The sequence below is a fragment of the Anabas testudineus genome, chromosome 17 (genome assembly GCF_900324465.2).
Source record: "Anabas testudineus chromosome 17, fAnaTes1.2, whole genome shotgun sequence".
In the NCBI taxonomy this organism is placed as follows: Eukaryota; Metazoa; Chordata; class Actinopteri; order Anabantiformes; family Anabantidae; genus Anabas; species Anabas testudineus.
Window position 1 is genome coordinate 16720860 of NC_046626.1, and position 17902 is coordinate 16738761.

The 17902-nt window shown below is 40.0% G+C and overlaps 1 protein-coding gene across 2 annotated transcripts in view; it reads left to right on the plus strand.

Annotated features, from left to right (window-relative positions):
• The window catches only part of LOC113172376 (collagen alpha-1(XI) chain-like), a 69900-nt gene that overhangs the window by 9536 nt on the left and 42462 nt on the right, over nucleotides 1-17902 (plus strand). For both annotated transcript variants that reach the window (XM_026375316.1, XM_026375314.1), the window contains 8 exons: nucleotides 1482-1644; nucleotides 8890-9018; nucleotides 12185-12274; nucleotides 12462-12560; nucleotides 14048-14353; nucleotides 15443-15508; nucleotides 16157-16198; nucleotides 16585-16647. In XM_026375316.1, the coding sequence (XP_026231101.1) occupies nucleotides 1482-1644; nucleotides 8890-9018; nucleotides 12185-12274; nucleotides 12462-12560; nucleotides 14048-14353; nucleotides 15443-15508; nucleotides 16157-16198; nucleotides 16585-16647 (958 nt within the window). The remainder of the gene's footprint in view (nucleotides 1-1481; nucleotides 1645-8889; nucleotides 9019-12184; nucleotides 12275-12461; nucleotides 12561-14047; nucleotides 14354-15442; nucleotides 15509-16156; nucleotides 16199-16584; nucleotides 16648-17902) is intronic.

Here is a 17902-nt window from a genome sequence, read left to right on the forward strand (position 1 = left end):
GGTTTAAGACCTTACAAATATAACTGTATACAAAATTATATAGAAAACCCAACAACCCGTCTTGAGCAAGCACTAGGTGACAGTGGAGAGAAAAAACTCACCTTAGAGATGGAAACCTCCAGCAGTACCAGGCTCAGGGTGGGCGGCCTTTGCCTTGACTGGTTGGGGTGAGTGGAAAGAGAAAAGAGAAAAGAACAGCAAGCAAAAAAAAACTAAACAAAATAAAAACACTAACAACAAACACTAGGCAGGTCAGCAGGGCCAGTAACTGCACTTTGGAGATGTGGTCGGTAGATTGTTGTGTCCTGGATTCTTGCTTTCCTGTTCCCCATCGTGCTATATTTTAAATCGCCATGGATGGTGTAGTGGTAAGATCACCACCCTCTATGCAGGAGACTGGGCTGCAAACCCTGGCTGTGGCTGTGTGTCTCTAGCCATGACCTCCTTACTTTTACCCTGCCTTTGCCTTGTATCTGGTACCCTTGTAAATTGCTTTGGATAAAAACGTCTGCCAAATGCTAAATGCACATCTAAGGTTGTTGTGAACCATGCCTGTGCCTAACTGCTCATTTTGAGGCTCATCTTGCACACTTTATCAAGATTTATAGGTCATATTTTATGATAAACAAAACCAACTCAACGTATTTTCTCAAGAACTCATAACATTCTTGTAGCATGGAAGACTGACACACAGCTCGCAGGATTTATCATTATCATATGTTTTTGCAGTCATTAGCACCATATGGAACAAGTCAGACAGGAATGGCAAATAAATTGCTGTGAGCAAATTGATGACAGTCTTTTCTTTTTCTGATTATTTACAGCAGTGGTCTACTAATATGGAATAAGGGGCAGGAACTTTATAAATTGCATAGCGGACCGATGATGCTTATAGAAATAATTGTGAAAAGTTGCCATCAATCATTTGCACGAATGATAACAGAAATGCTTTGGAGTTATTCCATATGTAGTTGTTTGTCTGTAATAAATTATATCATGGGAAAAAACATATATAAATACACAACACCATCTCTACAGCTGCAGTTACAATGTTCCCAACATCTGTAGCTTGCAGGAGTGTACAGTTTGGAAACTTCGACACAGTTGAGACATTGTCCAAATGTACACTTACAGAGATGTCTCTATACTTATATAGACTGTAATACTGTATCATTACATCTAAATAAAATTAGAACATTTAAGCAATAGTCTCAATTTTGGTAAATTGTGTTTACTTACCCTTTTGCTGAGAGGTAGATGGAGAGAATGATAATCTAGTCTTGTGTCTGTATGCTGAAGTTAAAGGTGGTAAAGCAGGGAGAAACAGCCAGCCTGACTGGTTTAAGACAAAACAAATCTGCGTGCAATCATTCTTAAGATAACAAATACACATATGTTATCTCATTTGTTTAATGCAAGCCAAAGTTTATATTTGGTTTTAGTTTCCCCTAATGCATGCTTTTCACTCCTGTGCTGCATAGATGGCATCGCGTAGCTATCAGTGTGGAGAAGAGGAGTGTCACCATTATTATGGACTGTAAGAAGAAGGTGACCAGGCCGCTCGGCAGAAGCGACCAGGCTGTCATCAACACAGAGGGCATTACTGTCTTTGGCACCAGAATCCTGGATGATCAAGTTTTTGAGGTAAGTTATGCTGAGATGTGTGGTTTGCAGGCAGTAATCTACATATACGCTAAATAAGATATTAGTGAATAATGTCATTTTGGCATATTTCCTAACTATTGCTTTATTTGCTTGCTCAGTTACATCCGTGTCATTCACAAATATAATGCAGACACGACATTGAAGCGATTATGTTTTGAGGGCGTTTAGAAAGCTTACTTAGATCCCAGCTATTTTGCCATTCTGGTGAAGTATGGTTGTAATTGAAAGCATATTGTGAATATTACTTTCAATGAATCTCATTTACCATTGTGAAAAGGGACAATTTTAGTGTATAATACTTTAAGTCCAATTGCTTTAGGGCCAGACATTTTATTTGTATTTCATTTACTTGTGCATACAGTAAATGGTGAATTTTATTGGCCAGAACAACAACATTGGCTTTGTGTGCTTGGCAAGAGCCATGGGCAAGGTCTGTGGAAAGGCTACTTTCATAGTGTGATGCTCAGAGTGCTTTTTCTTTTAACACTGGTTGGATTTGTTTGAATATTCGACTTAATAAAAGAAAGACTGAGGTCTAATAGACTGCAGTTACTCACACTGAAAAGTGAGTTATTTCAAGTAAATGCATTTTGCTGCTATTATTGAGATCATTTTTGTTTTAATACTCACAGCCCAGCATGTGGCTGCTGAGATTGTGATTATGAGATAAGGTCCAAGCGATGAGGTTCAGCACAGGTAGCTTTTAACTGAGTGGAAAATGTGAGCGCTAGCTCAGGACAAGATAGGCTGTCTTTGATGTCTGCATGTGGAATGCTTGCTAAGTAAAACAGCCTGCACAAAGTTTGCCTCCAGGTCAGCGATGACTTTCCCAACAGGAGCCACTTAAAATTGACATCCGCTCTTCTTCAATGACAGGTTTTTGGCATTTGACACTTTCTTTGAGTTACACATAACGAGCACGCCATGCTACCCTTTTTATAACATTAGCTGAAGTGAAGAGTGGCAACCAGAATAATGAGTGGAGAGGATAAAAGTAGCACTTTTAATAATTATTTAAGACCAGCAATTTGGCTTATGTCAGTGTTCTTTCTTTGAACACGGATTAGAATAAGTGGTATTCAATTACAGCATAATTTGTGTTTTTTTTCTCAAACCTGCAGAAGAGGAAATGACTCCTTTTGAGTTGAGGCTTTTCGCATGTTTAAAGGTTTGGTGGCCCAGTTAAAATGCAACCATAGCTTAAGCTGCAATTATTGCCACTTCAAATTTAATAACCTTTGGTGATTGTAAACTGGCCACCTGTAGCCTACCTGGACTGCTAATGGCAAAAAAATCGAACGTACTTAATTATTGGATTTTCCTATAAATAAAAACTGGTTTGCACAGTAGATGAGATATGAGATTTGCCCTGACATCTACTCTACAACCGTTGCCTGTAGGTAAACAGTTTACCTTTATCACAGTCGTCAATACCTTTTTAAGTGTTCATGTAAACCTAACATGCTTAGAGCCTGAACGTTAATTTCACTTTCTAGGTGGACAAACCAGAAACAAAACTAGATAGATAGATAGATGTAGATATTTTCTGTAACTTGTCTTCCAGGTCGAGCAGATTTGTGAATTTTATTGCTGAGAGCTTCACAACCTTGGAGCATTTTCCCAGTTTAATTACTTGGTTGTTTTGAGCTTTCTCTCTAAAATTGCTTTGAGCTGTGAGCACATGGCTACCTTACTGCAGTAGATTGCATAAGCAGGTGTCAAAGCTGGAAGCACACAGAGGAGTGAAAGCTTGGGGAAAATATGATCAGTGTGTGCTTAGTCTTGGCACAGATTGCACAGCTGTTTAAGAGATATGCTCACTGACCGAGTCTCCAAATGGCTTTTTTTTTTCCCTTTTCCTCCTTTATTTTTTTCTTCTAAATAGAAGTCACAAGATATTCTAAGTGAAATCATCCCCACGTCTCATTTTAATGCAAATCCACTTTTTACACTTGAGAGGATTGGGTGGGATACTGTGTTTGCACCATTTGCCTTGAGATGACTTCTGTTGTGATCTGGTGCAATAAAATTAAAATTGAATTGGACTGAATACGTCAGCGCGTGTTTATATAGGCGTTGTAACGTACATGCATGCGTGAAAAAAACCGTGTGTGTGTTTGTGTGTGTGAGGAGGAGGAGAGAAAAAAAGTGGTTAAGACACTTTGTTTATGTGTCTGCTATTACTGCAAAGTAGATCATTCCAAAATGCTGTCCCTCAAGCAGGACTATCTTTGGCAGAGGACTCTAACTAGGTTCGGATGGTCTCTAAGTCTTAAAGTGAATCATTGTTTATGGTTGGCAGGAAGAGAAACTCTCTGACTGTTTCTCATCTGCCTCAATCACTTTTCACCCTGCAGTACCTGTCACACGATGTTTTGGTTAGGGTTGTGTAATAACATTAAAGAAATTAATTCGTATTTGTGTGACTGTTTCCAAGAAGGCTGTCAGTGAAATTGATATTTCTAAGTTGTATCGACACGAACAACCCGAGCATTTAAAGCAACTCAGTTGTTAGTTCTTGATACAAGAACAACAAAGTATAAATCAAACTAAACCTGGGCCTGACCTTCTTGTTCCTTGTGCTGCAAGCCCTCACTAACTGGTCCCAGCACAGCGAAGAAGTTATACACCCGAGGTTGCTTCTTGAAAACGTTTGCTGACCGAAAAAAGCGGCGCAAGGAAAAATGAGATGAAATGAGAAGTGGAGAAAGGCTGGGCAGACAAGCAAGCAGATGGTTCACACAGTTCAACTGTTTTGTGAGCTACTGGCAGGCGAAATGTTTTAATATTCGAAGGGTGCAAGACATTTGTGTGCCCCCAGTGCTTGAAAAGAAACTTTATCCCTGCGCTGACCACAAAGGCTGCAATTGATAAAATGCTGGGTAGAAATCTGGAGAGCATTATACATTTTTCCTTTTCCCTGCTTTTTGCTTAATTGTTGTCCTTGTACAGTTTTGAAATTCCATCTGTCTATTTGTTCTTTCAAGATGTGCTCTACTCCCAGACTTTGAAAAAGCAGGCTTTTTAGATGATTATTGCACCCAGTGCTGCACAATTGACATAGAAAATGCAGACGTAGGTTGTGGTCACATAACATGCCGCAAGTTTGCACTGTATGGATTTTACAAGCACAACATCTGCAGGCGTAACACGTATGAAAGGCTTGATTTGACCTCTGAGCTGGCCACATTTGGCTGATGGTGCTCTGGGAGGTACAGTGTCACAGGCAGGTCACAGTGACACCATTAAAGTGTTTTCTCTTTTTCCTTTGCAGTAGAAAGTCATTTATATGATACAGAGCTTCAAGTATATACCTGTACTGTCACCTTATAACTTTTAGAGAGTAAAATCATCTTTTCATTTCTTGTTGAGAGCCTCTACATTCACTGTATAAGCCCAGAAAAATAAGTCATGTACTGTATGGATGCTTCCTTCTAACAAACATATAATCGGTAAAGAACAGAAACATGTCATTTCTGCATGTACGCATTCGTTTAACTGGTTCAAATAGACGCCTGTAACATATTTCCATATGTGTGCTCCAGGTGCATGGCCTGCATATCCTCCAGCTTTTCCTGCAGACAAAGTGACCACCTGGACCACAGTTAATAATATTACACTCATCTAACGACACACTGCGTTGCATGTTGTTGTGTAGGCATTAGAGAAAAAGTCAATATAACTTGTATCAGTTGTTTACTCAGTTAATTTAGTTGTTTTTTTGTCTACGACGTTCAGTCTTTTGAGCAGATTGCTGCTTTTTTTTTTTGTCCACAGTAGACACAGACATCGGTGTGGGAGTAGTGAAGTGCACATATGCCTGGCTGTGTATCAAATACAACACTATTACTGCAGTTTAAAACATCCCACACGCTCCTTCATTCTATGACTGTGGCTCTGCCCAAAACACGGTCTACATGTCTGCAGTGCCGCAGCAGAATCCTGCAAGGCTCAAATCAGGCTTTAACTAAAAAGGTCCAGAGACTGACGCTCTATCTAAATCAAGCATGGTCTTCATTTTGAAGAATCAAACACAGACTACATATTTGTTTATGTCGCCAAATTAGTCCAACAAATACAACTTCTCATCTGTGATCTGGTGCCAGCAGGATTATGCATCTAATCAGTCAGCTTCATCTTGATTTGTGATATCCATCATGGTCTTGTTGCCTGTGGCAATGAGAATCAAATGTAAACTGCGTGTTGCATGACTTGTCCCATGCCTCCGTCCCTGTCATTCACTCGCCGACATTTAACACCCTGCTAAAATTACAGTTCCGTGTTGGACTGCCCACTCTAAGGTGATCAGCCATCTGCCACTTATTTTCCTCAAGTGACTTCTGGTGCTAGTGGGTGTGGATTTGTGAGGATAGTTTTTACAGACATCAAGGTCACATAGCTCAGGGAGAATCCTGTGGTGTTTTGGATTTCTTAACTTAACTTAAAATCAGATGTGAAATCTGGAGGCTTGAGGAAAAAACAGAGGTGTTTATTTCCAAAACGTCTCTGTCTCTGTCCACTGCAAGCTTTTGTATTCTGTTGAATTAGTTTGATGGAAGGATCATTCCTTCTTTTCTTAGTTTAAACTTTCATCCTTTTCACTTTGTCCTGTTATGTACTTGTCTTGTCAAAGGGATGTTGTTACAATGTGAAATGAAGATTAGCATGTGTCGAGGAGCTGTGTATTTACACACACACACACACACACACACAGACCCATTAATGGCTGGATTGTAGTGTAGCCTAGGCAGTAGATTTATCCCATTGTGTCTGTGCCAGGTTATTGCTGTAGATCATTCTTGGGATTCTTGGGAGAAACTTCCACAGAGGCCAGAGAGATGGGTAATACAATCCAGACGTTAACATCAACAAAAGCACCAAGACGCAGATTAGGAAGACACAGAGGGTAAATGGAGAGAGTGAGAACGTGAAGGACAAGTCATTCGGGGAGTCTGGGAGTTATTGAAGTCCTAACTGCCTTTATAAATGGGCTGCGTGTGTGTGGTCTCTTCGTATGACGTTTTTGGAAACTCCTGCATATTTTCTTGTTGTAGTGACTCTGTAGCATTGTTGCTTTATACACTTTGTTTTCTTACTGGATACACACACAGACTAAACGAAAACATAAATGATAGAAAGAGTGAGTAGTGATTGTCCATGAACACAGGAAGATACAGGATCGAGGAAGCAGACAGTGTTCCTGCCAAAGGCACTGTGTCTGTGTTTTGTCCTCTCTATTTCTGGCTTTGACATCGGATCAATTTGTTCTGAATTACAACAAGGACGTGCAGCGTGCATGGCTGCAGTGCAGTCTTTACCCTAAGGCCTTCTGTTTGTCATTGGAGTTTTTGTTTGTTGTATTTGGACAAGGTATGGGGTGAACTATTGTGAGCAGTGTGAAGGTTCAATAGGAACAAATTCTATTTTGAACAAGCACCCTGCTCTACTCTAAGACACTCAGCCTCTCCACCCAATGCTATCCACCATCACTGACTTTTAAGACTATGCTATGCTATGAAATTGTCTAATTCTGATGTGATAGGAGACCTGAACTAGATTTTACTCCAACATCTGTAAAATGTAGAGATTTCCTGCTCCTTCTACCTCACACAGATGGTACAGGAATCCCACAAAGGGCATATTATAAAAACAACCCATTCATATAATTAATTAAACGTAATTGATTACAACATTAATGACACCGGAGGTAACCAAAGCACAACATCTGGGCTGAAACCCATGTGTCGGCTGATGTGTTCAATTTATTTATGTCCTCTGGTTGTTTGGGTTGTTCAATAACCTGTTATTGTTACTGAGATTTGCTGGTTACTTATGATGGAAGTATGGCATAGTGAATATCTAATATGTTCCAGAGGTTTAAGCTTGTACAGATGTTGCCTCCTGTAAGTTAATGCAATCTGTATGTATGTGCTTCCTCTGCAGTGGCCACCATGATTGTGGCCTTTCTTCACCTTTCATGGTGATTTTCTCCATTTATTTGACCTTTTAGTAGTTGGACTGTGAAAACTGTCAGAGGAGACGGCCATACTGTTGATGGGTATAGATAACATTCCCCACATCAGTGGCATAGCAGGTCCTGGTTATAAATTCCTTCAGAAACAATCATGGAAAAGAGCCTTTGGCTGATGCAAGGGTTGAGAGCAGAGATCTAATTTCCTTTTCCAAAAGCTCATGAAAAACAGACGACTTAAGATAAGCACAGACTTTTCTTATTTATTCACTGTGTAAGGGGACTTACTGTCTCTAATGGCTGCGTGAGGAGGACCGTACAATAGTAGTGTTTTTAAAAGCTTTGATTTATTCTATAAAACTACGTGTCACTAATTGTCGAGAGACTACTTCCTCTGGTACTCTCCAACATCTGCCTTGTTGTTGTGTTGTCACATTTTACTATCGCCACGCTCGTAAAAATCAGGCAAGGTGGACTAGGTGAAATTTTCATGGACGGTAACATTTGGTTTCTATTTGCAATCACAAAAGAAAAAAGAAAGTAGAGAAAGACTTTCTGATTGCGAGGTAGATGGAGTTTATTTGGGCGTCAGGGCTTAGAATATAGAGGTCACGTTGACAGATGGTTTTTGGTAATAGACATTTGAAGCACGTCAAAGGCTTGGAGGGATGTGCTAGTTGAAGTACAAATGATTTGCAACTGTGTCTCAAAATCTGTTTTTGATTAAAAGGTCAAAGATCGAATACAAATCTAAGTCCACGACAATTTCCACGAGCCATTTCTAATCACACAGCTTAATATTTTGTCATGTACATGCGCCACAAACAGATGGAAAGCTGCAGACCTGATAATTTACTAAGAAATGTTCATTTAATCAATTTATGTGAATTTGGGATGAAATTTTGCAACATTTTGTGTTTAGTTCCCAGTTGCAGTGGTAAAGTGATCTGTTTTACTCACATTCATACTTTGGACCAGCTTCTTCTCAATAGCAAGAGCAACTGATGCTCCTGGGTATTAGAACATTTTGCCAAACCAAACTGCTCAGAAAGTAGTAAAACTGATGGCCATAGCATACATTTACAGCATTATAAATTATGCAGTTTTTATATGGAGGAACATCAAGGGTAGAAGAAAACTCTAACATGGGAATTTCCAGTGATACGTACCTAATTCATATATCTGCAGTCTGTGAAATGTGGTCATTCTGCTGACATGCTGCTTTTCCTTTCCTTTTTCTTCTCTTGTTCCAGGGCGACATCCAGCAGCTGCTGATAGTGGCAGACCCCAGGGCAGCATATGATTACTGTGAACACTACAGCCCTGACTGTGAAACCCCCAACCACCACGACACCCCCCAGGCTCAGGAACCTGAGGAAGAGGTCAGTATCTGGAGGCAGACGGGATGGATTTAGGAGGAGACATCAGGAGGGAAGAATGGCTGTCTGGAGGGAGAGTGATTCAGAAGGAAAGGGAGACGGTGATAGTTGGGAGGAAAAGATGGATGGAATCACGAAGGGGGAGAATATCAGAGCTGGAGTGTTCGGGAAGATAGAAGACAGAGATTTGGATACTGTTCTTCAGACTTGGGTATCGGTAGTAAAAGTTAGGAAGCAAAAGATGAAGGCAATAAAGTAGACATGTTTTATTAGTGAAAATGAAGTAGATCGAAATGAGAGATGAGCTGACTTCAAGTCAAATTCCTTATCAGTTTTTTCATTATTCAACTGGTTGAAACATCTCTACATATATTTGTTTAAGCATTGTTTAAGTTTTAAGCCTCTGGATGGCTTTAATTTTAATTATCTTTTTTTATTAATGATTAAAAAAACACAAATCAAATCAAAATAGGAAACCAAAAGAGAAGAAAGAGAAAAAAGAAAGAAAAAGAAAGAGTTGAACAGACAAAAAGACAAAAGTCCTGTTTTCCGTAAAAAAAATGTATAATAGAAATTTAGTTTGCAATAAAACAATATATATTTATATATATATTAAAAGGTGAATTAAAGGTAAAGTTGTGTTGAGGCTCAGAGTAAGGATTGGGTGTTGAGCAGTAGTAAAGTTTCCCTCTTTCCCCATTATGCCTACATTTTTTCCTAGAGCTCTGCAGTGCTATAAACAATGGTCTGTAACAGCTCAAAATAGTAGTAGATAACATTTTTTCCAGGTTTGAGCGAGTGCACTAGCGTAAATGCATAAAAAGTACAAGAATATTCCGTTCACATGGTGTGACCATAAAGCACTTTTAGGTTTGACAGAGCCAGGCTTGTGCAGGTTTCTGTGCCAACTCTGGTGTGTCTGTGTGTCACTGGTGGAAACATGCTGACATGTCAGAATTGTTGTGTTGCCGTGTCCTCATCCTCTGATTTAAATGAACACTGGCTTCAAAACATCATTTGTTGCCTCTTTGCTCATATCTCTTGATTGAAATATGGTGTTTTGATCTCAGGGCCTGTCCTTCTTTTCATCTTTAGATTTGGTTATTTTGCTAGTTCACGTCCTTCTGTCAGCTGACATTTTCCTTCAGTGTTTCACTAAATAACTGATGAGCTCACACTGGAAACTTTTCCTTTTTCCCTGCTACGACGTCTAAGCCCACTTTGGAGTGGCCCCGTGATTTATATTACTAACGAGTTCTGCAGGCTTCTGCCCAGACTCCCAGGGAAATTTAAGCCTTTCCTTCCCCAGTTAGACTCCTGGTACCTGGAAAAGTAGACTTCAGATCCCTGGTTCAAGAAAAAAAAAATCCAGAGCCGATTCTGTTGGCTCTACAGTTGGTACCATGTCCTGGAAAATATTGCTTCATCATCAAGTTACTCTTCAGGGCTAAGACAAGGAGCTTGTCAATTCTAAATAGACAGTCGGGAGCAGTTTGGATTCAACAACAGTGTAAATCTGGTTTATTCGTTGTCTGTACAGTTATAACAGGAATGTTTTTCCTACATTCCAACTAACTGAAACTTTTAAAATTATTTTTCCAAATCACAAATCACTGTGGAAGAAATTCTGATCTCACCAAAATGTTTTTGTTAATACAGAAAAAGGTTTGAGGTTTGAACTTCTGCCCCTCTGTGCTATTTGTCACAATCCCCCTACGATAAAGGCACAATGTGCGACTGTAGCCTCTGAAGATTCACCTGAAGCTTGTCGCCTTTGCAGCCCGGTTAAAACTGGAAGAAGGAGTGACGCAAGAGAGGACGGGGGAGCTTTTTTATTTTTTTGAGCACACTTCAGTATTTACGCTTTTCATCCAAGCCAGTGGTGAAGGCCAAGCACTTCAGCACCATAAATCTTTATAAATCCTTCCTTCATGCTCGATCTTTCTCTCTGTCTCTCTCCTTTTCTCCATTTTCACTTTCAGTCAGTCTTGCTTATCTGGCCACAGCTTCTCTCTGACCCCTCTCCCTCTCTGTGGGCCACTGAGCCGAGGCCGGGCAGGCAGACAACATTGCAGCAGGCCGTGGATCTTGTATTATTTTTTTATGAGCTTAGCAGTTGTCCAGGGACTAATATCTGTCCCAGTGCTGATAGAGCATTGCGTATGGAGGATTGGTTTGTTAACTTAATCTACCTACCTCTTTTTTGACTTTGTAAGGGAACTAAGAGCAAATGCAGATGAGGGAGGATCTTAGGCTTCTGACAAAGGGGTTAACATGGCTAATTGGCAAAATTACATATAATATGGGTTGCGTGCAGTGTGTATAGGTTGCTGCTGTATTTGAGTTAGATAAGAAGATACAGTAGATACACTCTCATGTCTGTGTGGTTGATATGAAGCTGGAGCCAGGAAATGATTAGAATAGTTTAGCATAACAATGTAAGCAAATAGAAAGCACTAGCTCTGGCTCTGTGAAAACTGCAACTGCAACAAGAATATAATGTGCAGTCTTTATACTAAGCTAAGCTAAATGTGTCTTGGCTCCCGGTTTCCCAAACGAGACGCTGCAGTCTTGTTTCCTGGATAAAATAATTGTTCAAGTGCAAATAAACAGCAACATTATACACAATACAGCCTTCTTTAACAGAGGTTTTATCCACTGTCAATGCTTTCCCTATGTTCCCCATAATATATCAACACGCAATGAGTCAGGACAGCTTGGGCTTCCTGTTTTAAAGCCCCCATTATTGAAATCCCGGGGCCACTGTTGGCATACAGAATTAAGTGGTAGAGGCATATCACTGGCATCACATTAACCCTCCTACATCGAGCTGGAAGCGAACAAGAATCTTAATTGCTCTTTGCTTGGTTACAGACATTAACCTCTCAGTCGGGTCATGTGAAGCTCAAGGGGCCTGAGTTAAAAAAAAAAAAAAGGAAACTTGCACTGCTGATTTCATCCATATGTCATAAAGTTCATTTTTTTAAATATGGATGTGATATTTTCACCATTTAAACATGTTATTTCTAAAATAGCATGAATAGTGTTGAGAAGAACATGCTCTCAAATGCCATGTAAATAATGTACAATGTGTTTCTGAGACATTGTACTGATTTATTTACATGATTGCACTAATTAACTGATTGCCCCCATTCATTTTTCCATACAGTACACTAACTATGAATATGGAGAGTTCTATGACTACAGTGAAGGAGAGTTAACCACTGACGCTCCCCCAACTGAACAAGTCAAGACTAAGGTAACACTTGACTAACACCGTTATCATGGCTTTTGTCATGAAAAACACAAAACAAGCAACTCTCTCGTTGTCAACCTCGTCCGTCTTTACCTGTTGATCTTTATTCTTCTCTTGCATCTAGCTCTCTGTTCCCAGATATCTCAGAAATGTAACGCTTCTCTTTGTGTGTTTCTGGGTGTGCTGTTAGACAAATGTGGATGCAGACTACTACACAGGTGAGTATGACTACACCCCTGTGGACAGAAGTCAGCCTGAAACCCCCACTGAGACCACAGGACAAGGCCAGGTAACTTTTTTTCCTGACAAAAATGAAGGTTTACATTTTTTATCTATGTCAACAAGATCGGATAGAAAATGTTTATATCCTGGACACTATTTACAGGTCCTAGGAAAACATGGTATGAAAACATGATATGTTTTTTATTGTTGTTTAAAACCCTTAGAATTTTTAACTCGCCAATTAACATCCAGATTTCTTGAATTACGGGTTTAGTGGTACAAAATGAAATCTCAGTAAAACTGCAGGGTGTCACCAACAACAAAACATATTTTTATGATCGTCTTTGGAGGTTGAAACCTAACAGGGCCTCACTCACATCAAACGGCTGACTCCGCTCCTCAATTTCCATGAGAAATCACATAGATTCTGGATAAAGACTGACGCAGAAAAACTTTGTCATTTAATGAACCATAACTAATGGAAAATCAGTTGACGGTCTCATCCCATAAGTTTCCTCCATATCCTGAATTTGGCAGATTCCGCTGTCGTTTGTGCTAAACCATCACATACAAAACAGCTTAATGAGGAACATTTGGGGGTTAAACTAAAACAATACGACCGTGTTGTCTGCCAGCCAAATGTCTGCCAGTTTCATTGTTATGTACCTTGAGATGGAGAAGCTTCTCTCAGCTCGAGACATTACATTCATTTAAAATGACAGATCAGAGAGATAACCACAGAAACCAAACATATGCTGTCCCATGTTGGAACACTTGTCTGGTTACTGAGGACTCTGGACCACTTCTAACACTGCCTCAGACTATATCCAAAATACTGCTGTTGGGTACTTTTGCTAAACATATAATGCAGTATTATACCGTCCACTCTCAGCTAGAAGTAGCCATAAGTTAGCCACTTATTATGTTTTGCTGCATGACCAACAAAACACATGGTTAGTGCATGGTAATGTTAAATAGACAATATAAAACATTGATAAGAATGCTAAAATAAACCAGTGACTTCAAATTTGAGGGTTTAAAACCTGCTTATGTAAATGTAAAAGAAAAGAACATTTAATATTTATGTATAATTCTTAAAAAGTGAGTTAATTTTGTGAGTTGCATTGTTCTCAAATGTAAGTAGCACAGAGATTTAACAAGATGTATGTTAAGTCTTGATGTGTAATGTGTGCAGTCCACTTGACTACTATGCTAATTCTTTAGCAAGTGAAGCTTTGGACAACTCACTTTCTTTTTGTTTTGCACGCAGACAGTGAATTTATTAACATGTGATCACATATCTGTATAATCTAAGAATGCATGTATTTGGATGCCGTCCCAAATTAGACCAATAGGTATTTCCACAGTTAAGATGAAGGTTCCTTATGTTTCCACAGAGTAGGTGTCCAGTATTTTAGTTAAATATTTTTGCTTTGACTGTGAATTGTGTTATACGTGTAAAACATTAAAAACTGCTCATATGATTTTATTGCACTAGCCTAACATCTATGTTGCCAAACATCTTAACAACTTCCCCCCTCTTTGCGATGCCAGATCTATGAAGAGGAAATAGTGGATGATTACATCACCGGTGCTGAAGAGGTCGGGGTGGACCCCACTGTTGCTGTGGAAACTGCTGCCCCGGTGGAGACCAAGGACAAGGTCGACCCTGGAACTGATGTTTATGAGTTTAAGGAATACGACCTAAAGGAATACGACAACAAACAGTTTGTAGAGAAGCCATATGACTACCACGATTACGGCGATTATGGCCCCACTGACGCCAACCCTACATCTGTAACTTATGATGAAGAGATTGGTCCTGGAGTTCCAGCGGAGACAGACATTAGAGAGAGCAGTGTAAGTGCTGGAGTGGTTAAAAGTGAGCGTGGAGAGGGGGGTGTTGGCGGGGATGTGGAAGTGGTGGCGAGGAATGTGGAAAGATGGAGAAGATGTTGGTGGCACCGATTTGATGGCGTGTTTGCGATGCCTTTTTTGTTTGTTGTTTCTAATGGTATCGGGTTATAGATTGGAACACTGCACATGCACCAAAAACAAATAAACCAGCAAACACAAACACAACTCGTCTATCTAAGTCTCCCACAGATAAACAGATGTTGACCCAGCTGTCAGCACATAGACTTCTTTAATGACCTCTTGACCCCAGTGACCTCTGCTGTTAATCACAGCTTCTCCCTGTCACAGACATACAAAGTCAGCAAATGTTTTTTCTTCAAATTCATCCAGATCAATATCTAAAAAATCTACAGTCAGTGTTTTTTATGGATTGTTTCCAGCCCCCTTCCTTGTTTCAGGATCCAAAATGCCAGAGGCAGGAAGTGACACAGTCCCCATCTGGACTGAGATCTGTCTGCTTTGACTTAACTTGAACAGTTTCATTAGTGCTCTTCACTCAGCAATCTCAAGCTAACACAACCCTGCTCCATGACTTTCTCAAAAACAGTTTCATCTTTATGCTGAACTGTACAATCAGTTTTTGGACACACTGCTGTAGGTGGTTTGTGAATTCTTCTCATGTGAAGTCATTGTATGGATAGTGTCAGGTAACGACCTCTGCATATGTGCACAGTTGGTGTCTTTTTTTTTTCAGTCTATGGCTTTTAGGAAGCTTAATAAATAGGAGTCAGACCAAAGTCTAAATTATGGCTTCTTGCAAAATGATTCTTGAGGTTTATTTTTCCAGCGAACTACCTCTTCCTAAGCATGCAGAACCATAGTCAGCATTTTGCGGAGCTTTTCCTACTGTAGCATTTTTGTCAGAGTTCTCAGTAACCTTTATAAAAGAAGACCTCATGGTATGAGGCACGGCATCTGCTGCTCATTGGTCTCACATTTTCCATCTCTGGCATTTACTTCTTTGCCTTTATGTGCAAAAATCTGGCGTGCCACTGTGTAAAAAAGCTTGTCTGATTTGTCTTGTGTTTGCAGGTGAGTGGACGCCAAAGCCACCTGGGAGAAAAGGGAGAGAAGGGTGAACCCGCTGTAATTGAGCCAGTAAGTGAAGTATTAAGATTGTTGTTAATTCTTATTTTCAGAATAACCATGCATTTGCATATAAGGTAACATAGACACAAAATCCACAAAGTTAAACGTCCTAGACATGAGAACTTGCAAGAACGGGTTGACCTGCTACTGGTATAGCTATAAGATCCAATTGAGCATTAGGTGCTAAACAGCTAACAAGCTACAAGGCCTTCCTGTCAAATTCAAAATCTGTATCCAAGCATCTAATAGTAGGCATTATATAGGTATTATATATCATTACTACTTTACATCTAACTGTCTCATTTCTGATATACAGTCACATTTTGTGATGTCATGTTTGACTTAAGTCTCATCTTTGGTCGGACAGACTTAGACAAAACATCTCCACAGTATATGTTCGGTGGAAATCCATCCTGTACATTTAACCACCGCATGGACTGAATTAGCAGCTGCATTTAACATCTCTCCTCCCATACCATCTGTACCACCACAGGCTCCAATCCCAGTCTTTGACCACACACATATTTTAGCACAGAGCATCAGATAGCTGAAACATACGCATCTTAAGCTGGTAGATATATGTAAACTCCACACTCATGGTCACCTTACTTAAGGGCTGCCCTATAATGCTACTGTATCCACTTTTTCCTTTTTCAGGGGATGCTTATAGAAGGACCCCAAGGAGCCCCTGGCCAAGCAGTGAGTATCACGTTCTCCCACACTCCTGTCTGCCTTCCACAGATGGAGAACAGCTAAAGAGGGAAAAAATGTCTTTATGGAAAGAGCGTCAGCCCTCATCGCCAATGAAGCTTGAGCTGCGAGAGACAGTCAAAATGTGTATTTGTGCATGAACGTGTGTATGTCTGTGTCTCTGTATGTGTGAACCCAAGAGAGAGAGAGAACAGAGGGGGGTTGGGGACTATTTTATTTTGAGGCACATGTCTTTTTAAATTAAAGTGTTTTTGTCTGTCCTTGTTGGTCTATTCTCGTGAAGTAGTGGATATACTGATTGTGGTGGGAACGCTGGTAAGCAGCAGTTTGGAATATAATATGCTAAGTGTATATGTGCCTGTTTGTGGTTTCAGGGTCTTCCTGGTACCCCAGGGTTGCAGGGTCCCCCAGGTGCCCCAGGAGATCCTGGTGAGAGGGTGAGTGAATGCTGGCTTCATTTCACAGCTGATTACAGATGTTTCTGAGAAGCTCTGTCTCTAAGCATCATGACTGCTAAAATTTACAGCAGCTTGTATTTTGCTAAAAGAAGACGAAAACAGATCTGTGCCAGTTAAAGATTAAAGATAAGTTGTACATCAACCAAAATAAATGTTTTTTCCCATCCATAATTTATTCAGAGTATACTGAAATTATAACTTAAAGCTTCACTCAGCTTAATTAAAAGCGCGTGCATTTGTTCTACCGCTGTCTCTTTCTTCGTTGGAAAGCTGTGAAGTACAGATTCAGTGCCATGGCATGAATAGTACAATTGGATGGAGCTTGCTACTGCAGCAGTAGGGGGGATTAGTGAGGAGTGGTGCAGGGAAATGAGATTCTCATAAACTGTCAATAAACCAACAAAGAAAAGTCAAGTCACAGAAACAGCTGTGTTGGTGCACTGCTATGAAATATGTACTTTAGAAGCCTAAAATGCCTTTTTGTGGAACTCCACCCATTTATGTGATTGATTGGATGACACAGTATAAGTGCCTGTCCCCTCCCCAGATCTGAATTTCAGCTTTTTTTTTTTTTCCTCCAGACATGACAATTGCCCTTCCCCCATTTTTCATCACCCTGTTAGCAAATCTATTCTAGTCCGTGGATGTTCGCCATTCATTTGCCACCAAAAATACCTCCTAAAAGTTTTTCCATAAGTTCTCACAAGTACAAAAGGCTTATTGTTCCACGGGACCAAAGTGATCAAAATATTTTGTTCCAGAAGTCTCTCTCCTCCCTTCATTTCCTCCCTTGAGAAACAGTTTCAGTGCGGATTGACTGGGGGGGATTAAATGTGGCTTGTTTCTGTAGTCTTGTGGTTTTCCGTTGCACAGTATCCGCCTATACTCATTATATGATAATCTCATTTCTCTCATGATCACCGTCTCCCACCATGAGCCGTGTGGGACAGTCATTAACGCTAGATGTCGCTATGCTTACTGTAACAGCAATGGATGAGGGGTATTTACCACGTCTGGGAATAGGCAAATGGGAACACATGGCATCAATTTGAGCCAGCAGTCTGAGATTATGGCACATGACATGACTGTTAAATAGATCCTACTTTCTTTGGAAACAATGATTTCTACTTAGGCTTGAAGTTTTTTGTCTTTATGAATCAAACACTATGTTATAACGTATTTATACTTTGATTATTTAGAATAAGTATTTTGTTCATTGTCTTTGTTGTGTTAT